This window comes from Labeo rohita, chromosome 22 (genome assembly GCF_022985175.1).
Source record: "Labeo rohita strain BAU-BD-2019 chromosome 22, IGBB_LRoh.1.0, whole genome shotgun sequence".
In the NCBI taxonomy this organism is placed as follows: Eukaryota; Metazoa; Chordata; class Actinopteri; order Cypriniformes; family Cyprinidae; genus Labeo; species Labeo rohita.
Window position 1 is genome coordinate 30548531 of NC_066890.1, and position 15254 is coordinate 30563784.

General features: G+C 36.9%; 1 protein-coding gene across 1 annotated transcript in view; it reads left to right on the top strand.

The window, feature by feature from the left end:
• Positions 1-15254, top strand: part of polrmt (polymerase (RNA) mitochondrial (DNA directed)) — a 66796-nt gene that overhangs the window by 41463 nt on the left and 10079 nt on the right. The window contains 2 exon segments of the mRNA XM_051095008.1: positions 8010-8062; positions 13365-13463. Coding sequence (XP_050950965.1) covers positions 8010-8062; positions 13365-13463 — 152 coding nt within the window.

Here is a 15254-nt window from a genome sequence, read left to right on the forward strand (position 1 = left end):
ACACAGCGAACCAATGTTTTGTAAGAAAAATATTCGTATTTAAAATGTAATAACCACTTTAATTGAGCTTGCGCCAACTGTTCGTACACTGAAGCCTTTCTGGGCAGATGACGTAGGACGTCAGCATTGCGCATGCATCGGTCTTGCACAAACCAACGTTTGTTTACAGGAGCAAAGGAAGCAAAGTTTCCTTACTTTAGCAAAGGAAAAGCAGTCTCCTCTTGGCTTATATCGATATCCTCCAACATTTTTCTTTACAAATCCTCATTTTATTCTTCTAATTTGTGACCGGTGTTGTGTTTACCTCTCTCCATGCCGCGTTTGTCACCGCTGAGTGGAGCATGCACAATGCATACATACTACGTCATCTGCCCGGAAAGGCTTCAGTGCACGACCAGTTGGCGCAAGCTAGGTTAAAGTGAATATTACATTTTAAATGTGGATATTTTTCTTACAAAAACATTGATTCACTACAGGAGGCCTTTATTCACACCCCGGAGCTGTGTGAGGCACTTTTTGTTGTGAATGGATGCGCTTTATTGGACTTGTTTTGGACTGATGAAGAAAACACCCACCCATGCTATTCTAAAGCATAGAAGTGACAGGATAATTTTTAATATAACTCCGACTGGATTTGTCTGAAAGAAGGAAGTCATAAACACCTAGGATGCCTGGAGGGTGAGTAAATAATGTGCTAATTTTCATTTTTAGGTGAACTAACCCTGTAACTAGTTTACCATTTTAAACACATTGGCCCACAGTTGGACCTCTGACCCCTTACGGGCCTCCAACATATAATGACGCAAATTAGGGCCCTATGAAATCTGTTTTACTTATTTTTTTCCCCAAATTCTGTTTTCTAGATTCCATTTTAATGGTTTAATTAAATTTTAATAATTAAAAAGTAAGTCTAACCAATTAGATTTGTCAAATCTAATGCATGGCCAACATGTATATTTTTTGTGTAGTATATATTTAAATTTTTCTGAATTGTATCTTTTAAGATTTAATACAAATTTGTTAACAAATGAATGCTAAAAACTTTAACATTTTAATTCAAAATGTAATGCCTTTAAAGTTCTGCACATCTGCTAGGGCTGGGTTAAAAATACTGATTTCATGATTTTAAACAATTCTCATTTTTATGAAATGATACTAATTTTTAAGTCCCAAGGATCGCTTAGTCTAGTCTAGTCTTTCAGTTAATGATTGGAAGATTGTAGCACATATCCTATCCAATAAATCATAATAAGCTTTGTTACTTTTGATATAAAACAAAGTCTCATATTTCAAATTCTGCCCATTTTATTGCAGTATTTAAACAATGTTGTTTTGGTGTTGTTTAATGTGAAGTGACAGATCGCTGTAGCACCTCAGTCCAAGAGAAGCGGCAACTTAACTATTATAAAAACTTAAATATTATAAAAAGTGTAATTTAATCATTTGTATACAAATCACTTAATTTTAACCTTCAATATTACAGTAATGTAACTGACTCTCATGTGTAATTCACAGCATTAGTTGAGAGATTTTTTATTATTTTATTTTATTTATTTTTTTTAGCAAATTTGGCATGTACTGTACCTGACATATATCCAAAACAATCAATATTGAGTTGAAACCAATCGAATCGCAAACTTGTGAATCTAAATCGAATCAAATCATGAAATTTATTGCAAAACCCAGCCCTAAAATCTGTTCATATTTCTGTCGTAAGTTCTTCAACCAAGCTTTTTTTTTTTGGCAGGTTGAGTTTATGTGTGTATCTGACAGTAGTTTTTTATCAAATGAAATAGTGAAGTGACTCACTGTTTGCCATTGTTTCGCAAATTTTTGCCAATTTTTGGATTAATACAAATCCATACAATTGAGTGTTATGCTTGGGGATGAAAGATTTTCATAAGCAGATTTCGCAAGTGGTTCAAGATGGTCACACAAATTTGCCACGTTGACCATCAGAAACCTGCGTTGTTTGGAAGTAACCTTAAGGCCATTCACTTATTTTGGTATTAGCAAGTTGCCAGATTTGTACTTGAACAGGTACTAAATTGATTTGACATTTTCCCCTTTCTGAAAGACACGGTAAGTTCTTTTATTTCGTCATCTTTGAGATCTTTCACTGTACTTCCTCAGCACAATTCAGCAGGGGGTCCGACCTCTCTTTCTGCCCAGCAGGCGCGCTCTCCCTCGCTCTCCATCACGGCTTAGATCTCCGTAGCGCTGCTTGTCAAAAAGGTCTGGGAGTGAAACAATGAAGTAACACGGCAGAGGTTTTGCATGCAGACGGCCTGCGCTGCTGTCAGATAGCATCAGCAACAGAGCTGAGGCGGCACAGCGGTGGCCTGTAGTGCGTGCCGAGATCCAGCAGAGAGCATCTGGCAACCCGTCTGTGTCACAGCCGCTGAGCATTTGCTGCTGCTGCTGCTGCTGTTGCTGGGTGTGGCTTAATGCCTAACACTCGATTTGGCAAAAAGTGCTCATAGAAACGCCCATGTTCATGTTATACTTAATGTCCTGGCAGTTTTTCCCACAATGTTTTATTGAATATGCAAACATTGGCTAATATTTCCCTGCTTTTGGAAGTCAAATGACTGTACAGCTGATGTCATTTGGACCTGAATGGCATGGGTGTGCCTGTTTTGTACTTCATTCCTGTACAGTTGTGAAGAACCAAACCCATTGATTTCTCCATCACTCCTGGGAACATGTGTAATGTCATATGCCTGGCCTTTTCCCGCTTTCATCCCTCTGGTCCGCATATCTAGGCAGTGGAAATAATGTGTAATAGCACCCTAATGGCCTGTGTTGTCCTCAATTGGGTTCTGCTGTTGTAAAGGTGCCATTGTTGGCTGTCACTTGCCCTTTTCCAAATGCTTTAAGATGTTGACTTCTAAGACCAGGACCTAAAGCAGATATCTTTCTTTTATAATTATTATTATTAATAATAACATTTTTGTTATAAAAACACATTGTATTTTATTTAAAGTAATTTTTATATTTAATATTTTAATAACGTTAATTATGTATTTTACTGAAATATGTAGTAGAAAACAGTAGCTCACCATTTTACATCATTCAAAATAATGGCGCCTCCCATAGTCCAAAATGTGTATAAAACACATGTGGATTTTGTAAATAACATCTTTCATTGGTTTTCAACTACATATTTAGGTAAGAAACATCATTTATGTTATATCAAGTCATAAAGTCTTAATACCAGGGAATATTTTAGTAATACTTTGCTAAAATGCTTTCCTTTTCGATTCAACTTTTCCTGAAATTTCACTGAATCTCTATTGCAGGCTGTACGGCCTGGTCCTAAATATCATAACCCACTTCCACGAATGTAGGTCATCACATTCTATTGGACTTTTATGGAATTTCTGATGAAGGTCGTCATTAGCGGCCTCATAAATTCTTCACCATTTAAGCCCTTTTCTTTTACTGAGCAAGAGGTGTGAAGGCCATTTATGGCATTCAGCATGTTAAAATCCTACTCGTGTGAACGCTGACTGTTTGATGACAATATAATTAATGTATTCAGTGCTTATGTTTGAGCTTAATTATGATAATATTAAAATTATAATGGTTCACTTGCTAAATTTAGCATGAAAGCATTGGCCTAGCTGAAATTTATGCAGTTTGACAGTTCTTATGTGCCTACTGGCTTTGTGCCTTCAAAGATCTGTACATCCATCTTGCATGTTTTGCTTTAATGAAGGCTTGGATGTATCATGCCAGTATTTGAAGGTGGTCCATGTTGTGATGTATTACGTAGGCCACTATGTCTGTTACTACACACTGTTTTTCTGAATGGCGCACCCTTTTATCCTCAACAGACGGTTGATAGGTCAAGGTCAAAGGTCGATCATCTACAACACCATTTAGAGCATCAACCACATTATAGTGAGTCTATATTTATTTCACCTAGCTGTGGAGACACGTTAGGCGGTCACACCAGGGGTTTGCAATTCCCCTGTAAATGTCACACTGACCAGATTAATGTAGCACCATCAAGACCCCCATTAATCACCTCCGAGCCCCAGCTCTACCTCCACCTGTTAACCATACCACCCCCTACATAGATGAACCTGCATGATGGATCTTAATGACCCTTAATGGTGTTGTATAAAGGATGAGTTTTACAGTTCCTTTTTACGGTTATCTCTTTTATTATAGTTTTCGTTTCATTAGCATATTGGGTTATTTATGTCTGAGGGGAACCCGTAGTAGCCTGCCAGACTTGGCAGATCATCAGCTTTGTGGTTTCAAGGTATCTGGGTCTTCCGCGCGCAGTGCAGTTTGCTAATGAGGATTTTTTGCTGTGATTGAGGCTCAGCTGTTTGACAGGGTCTAAGAACCTGATACGTGAGGAGCATTAAGCTTCACTCAGACCGTACTACAAGCTTGAACTTCTTCATTAATGTGAAATCAAACATCATGGCTATTTATTTCTTCTAAAAATGGAATCAGAAAGTCACCATAAAAATTAAAACTGACACTTTTTACTTAATCACGAGTATAGCTCTTACCCAAAAAATGAAAATCTTTTACTCACCCTTGAGTTGTTCCACCCCTGTGTCATCCAAGATGTTCATGTCTTTCTTTCTTGAGTCGAAAAGAAATTAAGGTTTTTGGGGAAAACATTCCATGATTTTTCTCTTTATAGTGGACTGGAGGTCAGCAGGTTGAAGGTCCAAATTGCAGTTTCAGCGCATCTTCAAAGAGCTCTACACAATCCTAGCCAAGGAATAAGGGTCTTGTCTAGTGTAATGATCATAATTTTCTAAAAAAAAAATAAATAAATGTTAGTAAAACTGCCCCTTAGTGTTTCAGTAAGAGAGTAGTTCTTTATTTTTACTGCAGATTGTTATTATGTAGTACACTCTTTTAACAGTTCAAGTCGATTCCCAAAGTTCCACGGTAGTTTTCTTTCTACTGAATATCCTGTCACAACCTAGTAAAATGGGTTGTGAACGCTGACTTTAAAATTCACCATTAAAAAGGGTTGTTTTCAAGAATTATGTGTTTGGAACTTCTCCCACCTGTCTGGGAGTTTTTCTTCTGCAGTGCAACTCTTTAACTCAGTAGAAAATCCAAATCAGTATTAATCTCAGCCCCCTACTTCAAATGTAATCAAAGAAACGTTTTCTCATTCTGCATCAACGAGACACTTCATCTGAGGTCACCTCTCCATGATTCAATCTTTTGCAGCCCACCCTTGATCTTTCTTAACATGGGAAATGGCATATTAATTAGATGCCAGGGAAATGGGAGTGTAATGGCGTCGTAGCAGAGTAAACAAATAAGCCAGGGTGAAATCGGCAGTATTTATTCAGTCACTGTGTCTGTTGATAGGGGAAAGGAAATTACACTTGGGAGGGAACCAGACTTGGGATATGCATCAGTAAAGCTCACTAATGTGATTGTTTGCTGTTAATCAGTTTAGGGGTCACTTTTGGAGGCTGAAATGTTTCTTTCAAAGGCTATACGTCAAGCTGAAGAAAAACAGTCTGGTAATTCTATAAGGAAGACAACCAGTGGGAATGAAATCCGTGGGGAATCATTTGTCGCCTTTGCTTTAGTAGCCAAACACTTGCGGTGTCCTTGGAAAAAGGGGAAATGTGATTTCCCCTGAGGCTCTTGTGGAGTTCCTTGTCTACAGTCTGATCCCAAAAGGATGTCAAGCCCCACTGCAACTCTTATGACCCAAAACGCTACTTTTTTGACTTCTACATCCTACTAATTGGCTGAAGCTGAAGTTTCGACCCGGTATGAAAGTCAGATCAAAAACGAGGTGCTTTAATATGTGCACCACAAGATTTTCAGGGCTGTGCATGGCAGCGGAGCATGAATCATCCATTTTAATTGATCCTTCAGCAAAACACAGTTGTTTTTGTAGAAGCCTTGATGAATACGGCGGATATTTCAAGAGTATTCCCAGAGGACTTAACCAGGCAAGAGGTCACCGGTGGTGTAAAGCCTCTCTCTTGGGGATGCTGAAAGATTAGAGAGTCTTACCGTGAGGCTCAGATGGATGCGTTCAATAAAAGAGGTGGCAGCTTTGCGGATAGCTGGAAGCTTGCAAGCTATATGCTGCCCTTTTGGCATACCATATAGGATGTTCATGCAGGAGACTGATCAAATCCCAACCGCAGCTTGTCCCGATCCCATTCCTCTTTGATTTCTTCATCATACTTCTACTTTTGGTTCCGGTAAAATGGCTAAAACTCTTTAGATTCATGTAAGGCCTTTTGTAGTTGGCCATCTTGTTGAATTCCGCAATAAAGGACACTAGAGAACGAGTGAAGGAGATACAGCTGCTCTTTTGCAACATGGTTTATTTTCAAGAGCAGGCAGCTGTCCAAGCCAGGAGTCATCGCACTTTAGATAGGAACCCCTCATTCAACTGTCTGGGCATCATGCCAGCTTGACAATATGGCTTGCTTTGGTCTCATCTTCCCTGATCAGGAGTTTTAGTTCAGCCGCCAGAACCAGCAGATCAGGAGTATATTGCAATTCCCATTGGAAGTAAGGTCTTCCCCAAGAGCTTTTGAGGATGTACATTGACTCTTTATGAGTCAAAAGGCCTGGCTCACCCCCATCACGCCCCTCAATGTCTCCTCGATTTTGTTATTCCTGTTAATGAGCCTTAATGGACTCATAAATCATTGCAACAAGGGCCACTTGTGTCGTTTTGCCGTGTACCAGGAGTGTCAAACTTAGTTCCTGGAAGGTCGGTGTCCTGCTGAGTTTAGCTCCAACCCTAATTAAACACACCTGAACCAGATAATCAAGGTCTTTAGGATTACTAGAAACTTCCAAGCAGATGTTTTGGAGATGGTTCGAGCTACAGTACAGTGGCTTCAAGGAACAGAGTTTGACGCTTATGTCGTACCCCATTCCACCAAATTAAAAATCCAAAATGGACTTTGATTCTCAACTCTGGCCTTCGAGATCCACTTTTCTGCAGAGTTTAGCTTTAACCTTGATCAAACTCATCAGCCTGTAACTTTCTAGCAATTTTGAAGACCTTGATTGGCCTGTTCAGGTGTGTTCGATAAGTGTTGGAGCTAAACTCTGCGGGAAAGTGGACCTGGAGGGCTAGAGTTGAGAACCCCTGCATTAACTCTTTCCACTTCACTTTTTCACCCCACTTATGCCCCCTTCACATCCCAGTGAACTTGCACACCAGTTTACCAGCAAAACCTTTTACCTTAGCATCCCCGTCAGCACTTTCTATACATTTTCCTTTTGTTTATGTCCATCCGTCACTGCCTGAAACTTCATTGTCTGTCACCCCGCACTTCTCCGTTGAATTGAAACGCATCGGGATAGGCTCCTGGGGCGTTGTAGAGACTAATCAAAGAAGTAATGTGATGGAAGTGCCCCTGACGCTGACAGTTCCTATACCAAGAGCAGTCACTCACTCGTGGGTTGTAGCCCGACCTCAGCATCTACGTGATGGACGCCAACCTTTACTAAGGTTAAGCTCCTGTTCTTTAATGGCATTGTGTCAATATTAGTGGTTTGTGGGGGTTTCGGCAAACATTTGGTCAGTCTCAGATTAAGAGACTCAAATTTCTATCAGTGTTTTTGAACAGGATCAATAGGAAACTTGAAGGTCAGTCTGGCGCAGAAAGATGAGGAGATTGATTACAATATTTGTATGCATTGGTTTATATTAAAGGTCAATGTGGTACGTTGGATAAAGGTCAACTAATATCATATTTAAACTTGGAACATTTAACGTAGCAACCCAGTTAATGCCGATTTTTACATGATAATGTCCCCTGTAAACAATGTACTTACAGTGTATCTACCTAAGAAAGTTCTGAAAATAAAAGGTTACTACATGGGGTAGGGTTAGGGTTAGGTTTAGGTGTAGGTTTAGCTATCCTTGAGTTCAAAAGTAGTGACATTGCTACAAAGGCTGTTCGCTTTTCACTTCACAGTAGTTGCTTCCTCGTGACACGTTCAAACTCGTCTTCTTTTGTTTTTTTTCACAGCTCAAGAGCAGCATGCAGAACCTGAGCATCCATATAAGTCATGATGCCAATGAGTAAGTACCTCTTTCTTACTTTGACCCCTGTATTGACGTTGACCTTTGACCTCTCCCCGCATTTCCATGGCTTCTTGTTAGTTATATTATTTACATGGAAAGTGATCCATTTGGCATTTTGAATAATGTTTCTGTTCTCTTAATCTTTCCAAGAGGTTTTGAACAATAATTCAGTCTCCAAATCTCAGTGAAAATTAATTGTATTGAATAGTTCCTGATTAAAATGGAAAGAGGGATTGCAATAAAATCTAATAAAAAAGTAATCAGTTAAGATAACAAACTGTGTATCAAAAACAAAAATTTCTGTTACGTTGTGGCTTAATATAGCTGTGTTGTGACACTTTGTTTTGCAGCTTCATTTTGTAATGTTGTGACTTAAAGGGATAGTTCACCTAGTAATGAAAATTACCCCATGATTTAGTCACCCTCAAGCCATCCTAGGTGCAAATGACTTCATTCTTTCAGGCGAATAAAATTAGAGTTATATTAAAAAAAAATGTCCTGGCTCTTCCGAGCTTTATAATGGCAGTGAATGGGTGTTGAGATATTGAAGTCCAATAAAGTGCATCCATCCATCATAAAAAGTACTCCACATGGCTCCAGGGGGTTAATAAGGGTCTTCTGAATTGAAGCAATGCGTTTGTGTAAGTAAAATTTCCGTATTCCATTAATTTCCGGTGTTTTGTTTTGCTCTCTCCTCTGCGCTTCCACATTTGTCAGTTCTCATTGGAGCTTACACTGCGCCTACATCATATACTGGAAAGCCAGTCTTTGCAATACATTTCGTTCTTGTTTGGTTCCTTATGTACAGTATAATTGCACTGTACCCCACAGAGCACATTAAATAAAAAAAAGTAACAGGCACACCTAAAGGCAGGGCCTGTGTCACGCAAGTGTTTGACACTATTCTGGGCCTGTCAGTGGATGGCCAGAATTCATTATCATATACAGAAACCCTTGGAGGATATGAAAGAAGCAGAAAGTCCCTCAGATGAGAAGAGTGGCATTTCGTGTTGAAATGTCACTGCTGCGCATCCTGTATGTCATTTACTGAATGGATGGCTACCCGGAATGAACAATGAATTAACATCATTGCTGGTTTTATCATCTGTTGATGGATACTTACATTGGAGACCAAGTATGTTTTGGCTTGTTTGCGTTGGAACTGTGTTGTTTCTAAATGTAACTGTTTTAAAGAGATAGTAGGACATCTGTTCATCCTCATCATGTTTCAAGCCTGAAAGAATTTACTTTCTTCTGTGGAACACAAAAAATGTTTTGAGGAATATGCTAGTTGCTTTTTTCCATGCAATTACAATGAATGGCCACTGAAACTTTCAAGCTTTAAAGGCGTAGTTTACCCAAAAATGAAAATTGCCCCATGATTTACTCACCCTCAAGCCATCCCAGGTGTATATGACTTTCTTCTTTCAGTCGAACACAATCAGAGCCAGGACATATTAAAAAATGTCCTGGCACTTCCAATCTTTATAATGGTAGTGAAGTCCAATACAGTGCATCCATCCATCATACAAGTTCTCCACACAGTTTTGGGGGAATAATAAAGGCCTTAATCTGAAATGATTAAGATTTTATAAACCGTGATCTCTAGCTTCCGCTAACTGTCGTACGCACATTCACAAGAAAGTGGCGTTCCAGCCGATGACGTAGGACCTTGTTACATTTGTGGTGTTCAATCTTTTTCAATCTTTTTGTCAAGCCAAAGACTGGTTGGTTAAAAAAAAAAGTACAAAACTGTGTTAATTAACAGAAAATGTTGACAGAAAAGTTGACAAAAAAAGTTGAATCCAAGATTTGGTGATAATATTGCATAATGACAGCTTTTTAAGCTGTTTTTTGCTATTTTTGACTGGAAATTCCACAGATGTAACAAGGTAAAGAAAAACTTCAAGGAAGTACAAAAATTGTCAATTTTTTAGGGGCAGGTTGTTATACCCCATCTGAACAAAGTCATCAAGTTTTAGTCCAATGTGATAACATTACTAGCAATTTCTAGAAAAAGGACTAAAGGACTAACTTGAGGACTAAATCTGTCTTTAATTGTGCTAAACAGAAAAACGAAGGTCATAATTGTTTTAAACAACATAAGGGTGGGTATATGAGCACTGAATTATATTTTTTGCAAGAAAAGTCCAATATGCAGTTTAAATGCAGCTTCAAAGTGTAATTTTTTTTCTAAAAATAAAAATTTGTGTACTTTTTTAAGCACGAAAGCTCGTGTAGCACAGGCTCTGGGATGCGTGTCCACGACAATACGAATCGCTTCTAAGTTCATCATCTGTGTACTCTGGCTCGTACAACTTCAGAATCGCCTGACATCATTGTACCTTTTTGTTTGTAAACAGCGTTTGACTTACTTGTACTTTCGTAGTCTTTGCGCATTCGCTTTGTAAACACTGGGTCTGTAGTTCGGCCTACGTTCCGCGTGACTTTTCGACGTGATTCAGTATTACGTAGTGTCGTGGACACGCATCCCAGAGCTTGTGCTTAAAAAGTATACAATTTTTTATTTTCCAAAAAAAATGACAGTTTGTTTCGCTAGATAAGACCCTTCTTCCTCGGCCGGGATCGTTTAGAGTCCTTTGAAGCTGCATTTAAACTACATTTTGGATATTCAAAATTGGGGCACCAATGAATTATATGGAGAAAAATTCTGAATTGTTTTCCTCAAAAACCATAATTTCTTAACAACTGAAGACAGAAAGACATAAACATCTTGGATGACAAGGGGGTGAGTAAATTATTTGTAAATTGTTGTTCTGGAAGTGGAGTTCTCCTTTAAAGCCTCACTGGTAACAGTTTGTTTTCGTGGCGGCAGTATCTTTGCTTATTCAACTCTATCTCCAAAATTTTCATGCATAGACAAGCGCACCATCATCCACCACTTTACCATATGTTCCCAAGTCAGTCATCTTTTATTAAACAAACACTTCTGTGCTTCCCACCGAAACCCTAAATGTTCAATCCGTACGCAAGCATCTGCTGTTTTAATACTATCACCTCATTTCACAGTTTCAATCCTAGCAGAGCTTTACCCAAGCTTGGCTAATACCACTCGGAGAAGCCTCAGATGGGAGTTATCTTGCTGACCTTCCTCCAGAAGCCGCAAGGACGTGATTAAAAACCACTTATGACAGGCCTCACTTGTATTTCTCTATCACAGCCTGTCATGGACAACCACACAAGTACGGACTATCACAAGAATCGCATTAGCAGAAGCCGAAGTGCCGAAAAGGGATCTCCCGTTTCTCTAAGATGGCAGCTAGACCGACAGCCGCCACTGCGATTGTACGTCACTCTCAGGCTTGGGAAATGGCCTTGGGTGTCCATTCAAGGGCCGTTCTTCAGATATGTACTTCTGATGTCTATGTACTAGATGTCAGTCACACTTCTAGGTGCTGAAAGAAATCTCAAGCTTATCCAGTAGAAGCGGTTTAATTTCCCAGAGGACAGTTTCCAGGTGGGATGCAGCTGAAGAAGCTTGTTCGAGACTAGCTGAAAGCGAAGACCCGACCGGAGTTTCACACAGACCACGGACCGATTCAAAGATCCTTCATGTGCTCTAATTAGAGGCTGAATAGACCCTCATTAATGAGGAGACTTAAATAAATGATGAAATTACAAGGGTGGCAGCAGCTCTCTTGTGGCCAGTGACCTAAAGCCCTCACTGAATTCTCAGAAATTACCGCCAGCACAATGACGCTCTGTGAAGCCTAAAGAATGTAGATGGTTAGTTCTTGACCGCTTCAGTGCTCAGTATTCTATATTACATACATTACCATTCACTGGTTTAGTTAGTTACTTCAGACCACAAATTAAAGGGTTACTCCACCCCAAAATGAAAATTTTGTCATTAATCACTTACCCCAATGTCGTTCCAACCCCGTAAAAGCCTTGTTTGTCTTCGGAAGATATTTTGGATGAAAACGGTGAGGTTTGTGACTGTTCAACCATAATTTTACAAAGCTACAAGAATACTTTTTCTACTGAAAGACAATTCGTCTCCTCTGCGTCACCGCAGCACCATTTTGGAGAGTATCCGCTGGGCGCAAACAGCATACGCTGTTCTGTGTCAGCTGCGTCACGCAGATACGATGTTTTCGTTCGAATTAAAACGTAAATAAACATAGAAAATGTATCCGTGTGGTGTGGCAGACACAGAACAGCGTACGCTGTTTGCGTCCGGCGGATACTCTCCAAAATGGCACTACAGTGACACGGAGGAAACGAATTGTTTAATAAAGTCGTTATTAAAGTCGCATACAAAAATTATTCTTGTAGCTTCGTAAAATTATGGTTGAACCACTGATGGCAGATGGACTACTTTGACGATGTCTTTAATACTTTTCTGGGCCTTGACAGTGGTATTTACTTGGCGATCAATGGGACAGTCACAAACCTCCCGGTTTTCATCCAAAATATCTTAAATTGTGTTCCGAAGACGAACAAAGCTTTTACGGGTTTGAAACGACATGGGGGTAAGTGATTAATGACAAAATTTTCATTTTGGGGTGAAGTAACCCGAGAGCTTTCTGACCCTCCACAGACAGCAACAGATCTACCACGTTCAAGGCCCAGAAAGGTGTTATGAATTGTCGCCATACTCTAGTTATATGCAGCAACGACTGGCGCAGACGATTTGTTGAATAAAGTTGTTCTTTTTGCTCTTTGCCCACAAAAAAAGCATTCTTGTAGCTTCGTAAATGTAAATTACAGTTGAATCACTAATGTCACATGAACTTTTTTAAGATGTCCTTCCTACCTTTTTGGTTCTTGAACGTATTAGTTGTTTTGCTGTCTATACAGGGTCAGAAAGGGTCACCTCTCGGATTTCAAAAAAAAAAAAAAATCTGAATTTGTGTTTTGCAGATGAACAAAGGCCATACGGGGTCAGAATGACATGAGGCTGATTTTTGAGTGAATTATTCCTTTAACTTCACTGGCTGAGGAAGGGGATTTTCTTCGTATAACCCAATCTGAGAGTATCTGACCTGAACTATTTTTATTCTGAACTATTTTGTCTGATATGGAGCAGCATAATGGAATATCTTCAGCCATAATAAGCACACGCATTATTCTTTACTCTTTGCTGGTCTAGCAGGTGCTCTGTTCATTGTGTGTCCCTGTGTTGGATGATAATTAAGACTGACCTACCTGTTCAGTGATGTATGGCTTCTGGCGCTACAGGTGTATATATTGCCCAGCAAGAAGATGACGACGCTGGCCTTAATTACCAGAGTGAGCTTCAAACCTGAGCTTGTTCTTCTTGTGCCTTTTTTAGGAAACCAGACAGCATGAAGCAGAAAAACGCCTTCCCTCCTAATTTCATCCACTCTCTGGACTCCACTCACATGATGCTGACATCGCTGCATTGCTACAGGTGATGAGCTGACTCTTTTACCTACATCGCACACTCAGACAGGTTTTAAACACAGAGTTAACTTGTTGTTAGACTCTGAGTCTAAACATTATTGCAGGTTGCTTAACAACAAGCCACCTATCACATACTAAACCATATATGAGTTCTGTACAGTCATAGAATCTCTCATGTGCTGTGTTTTATCAAAATAAAAATTGTAGTGCCAGCAAACATAAGAAATTGAGACTGTATCATGTTTTTCTTCTTCAGTCAATATTATATCTCATTAACATGTAAATAAAAACATTAACCTGAATACGAAGATTTAAATGGTGTGAAACAGACAATCAATTTGTTTATCATCGTTTATATATCATTTGTTTATTAAGAATTAAGAACAGAGAGCAACCAATATTACCTTACCTTGACATCTATGATACAGATTATATTTTGTTTAATATTAATAAGTGATTTTGTTTTTGACACCATAATGACTAAATAAGCATTAGACCAGAAATATATGCATTATTATTATTATTATTATTATTATTATTATTATTATTATTATTATTATTATTATAGTGTTTATTATTACTATTGTTATTATAGTAATAAAAATAATACATTATTTTAATAAAAAATGTTATTTAAAAAATGTATAAATTGATGAAAAGAAATTGTAATGCACATATTTAATAATATACAGAAATTAAATTAACAGTATTTGTTAATATTAATAGCAATAATAGAATTAAAATTATATTATAGTATTAATATTATCATTATTTTATTCTTTCCTTTGTTTTTTTTTGTTTTTGTTTTTTTTTGCTAATAGTAATATTTATTGTAATGTTGATAACATTTCAGATATTCAAATTATTATTGTTGTTGTTGTTGTTGTTGTTGTTGTTGTTATTATTATTATTATTATTATTATTATTATTATTATTATTATTATTATTATTATTATTATTATTATTACTAAATGTTCCAGATATTGAATAATAATATAATAATAATAATAATAATAAAATGTATTTACTTAATAACGTATCAATATTCATTATTAAAAATAGCAATAATAATAATACCAACAATTATTATTACAATGATATTATTATTAATAATACTAATAAAACAATACTACAGGATATAAACAATAATACTATTCAAATCATTATTATTATTATTATTATTAGATGTTCCAGATATTTTAATACAACAATAATATTCCGCCTAATAAAATTATATTTGCTTAATATCAACATATCAATATTCATTACAATTAAACATAAAAATAATAATAATAATAACAACAGCAACAACAATTATTATTATTATTACTAATAAAATAATAATACAGTATTTTAACAAAAATATTTTTATTATAAAATAATGAACAAATTGTAAAGTATATATTCAATATACATTAATATATTAACATTATTCATTAATATTAATTAATATTAATAACAATAATAGTATTAATAATGTATAATAGTCGTAATATTAACACCAACAATAATATTTTTTCATTATTTTATTATTAATAGTAATATTTGTAGTAATGTTGATACTATTTCAGATATTCAGATTATTAAATTATTTAATTTAATAATAATAAATATATTTATTTGCTATCAACATATTATTATCATCATATTATTATTAACATCATATTATTTAAAAAAGAAATAATAATAAGTATAATGTAACTAATAGTAATAAAAAATAATTGTGCATTATTTTAATAAAAATGTTTTTTATTATAAAACAATTAACAAATTGTAATACATATATTTAATAATGTAC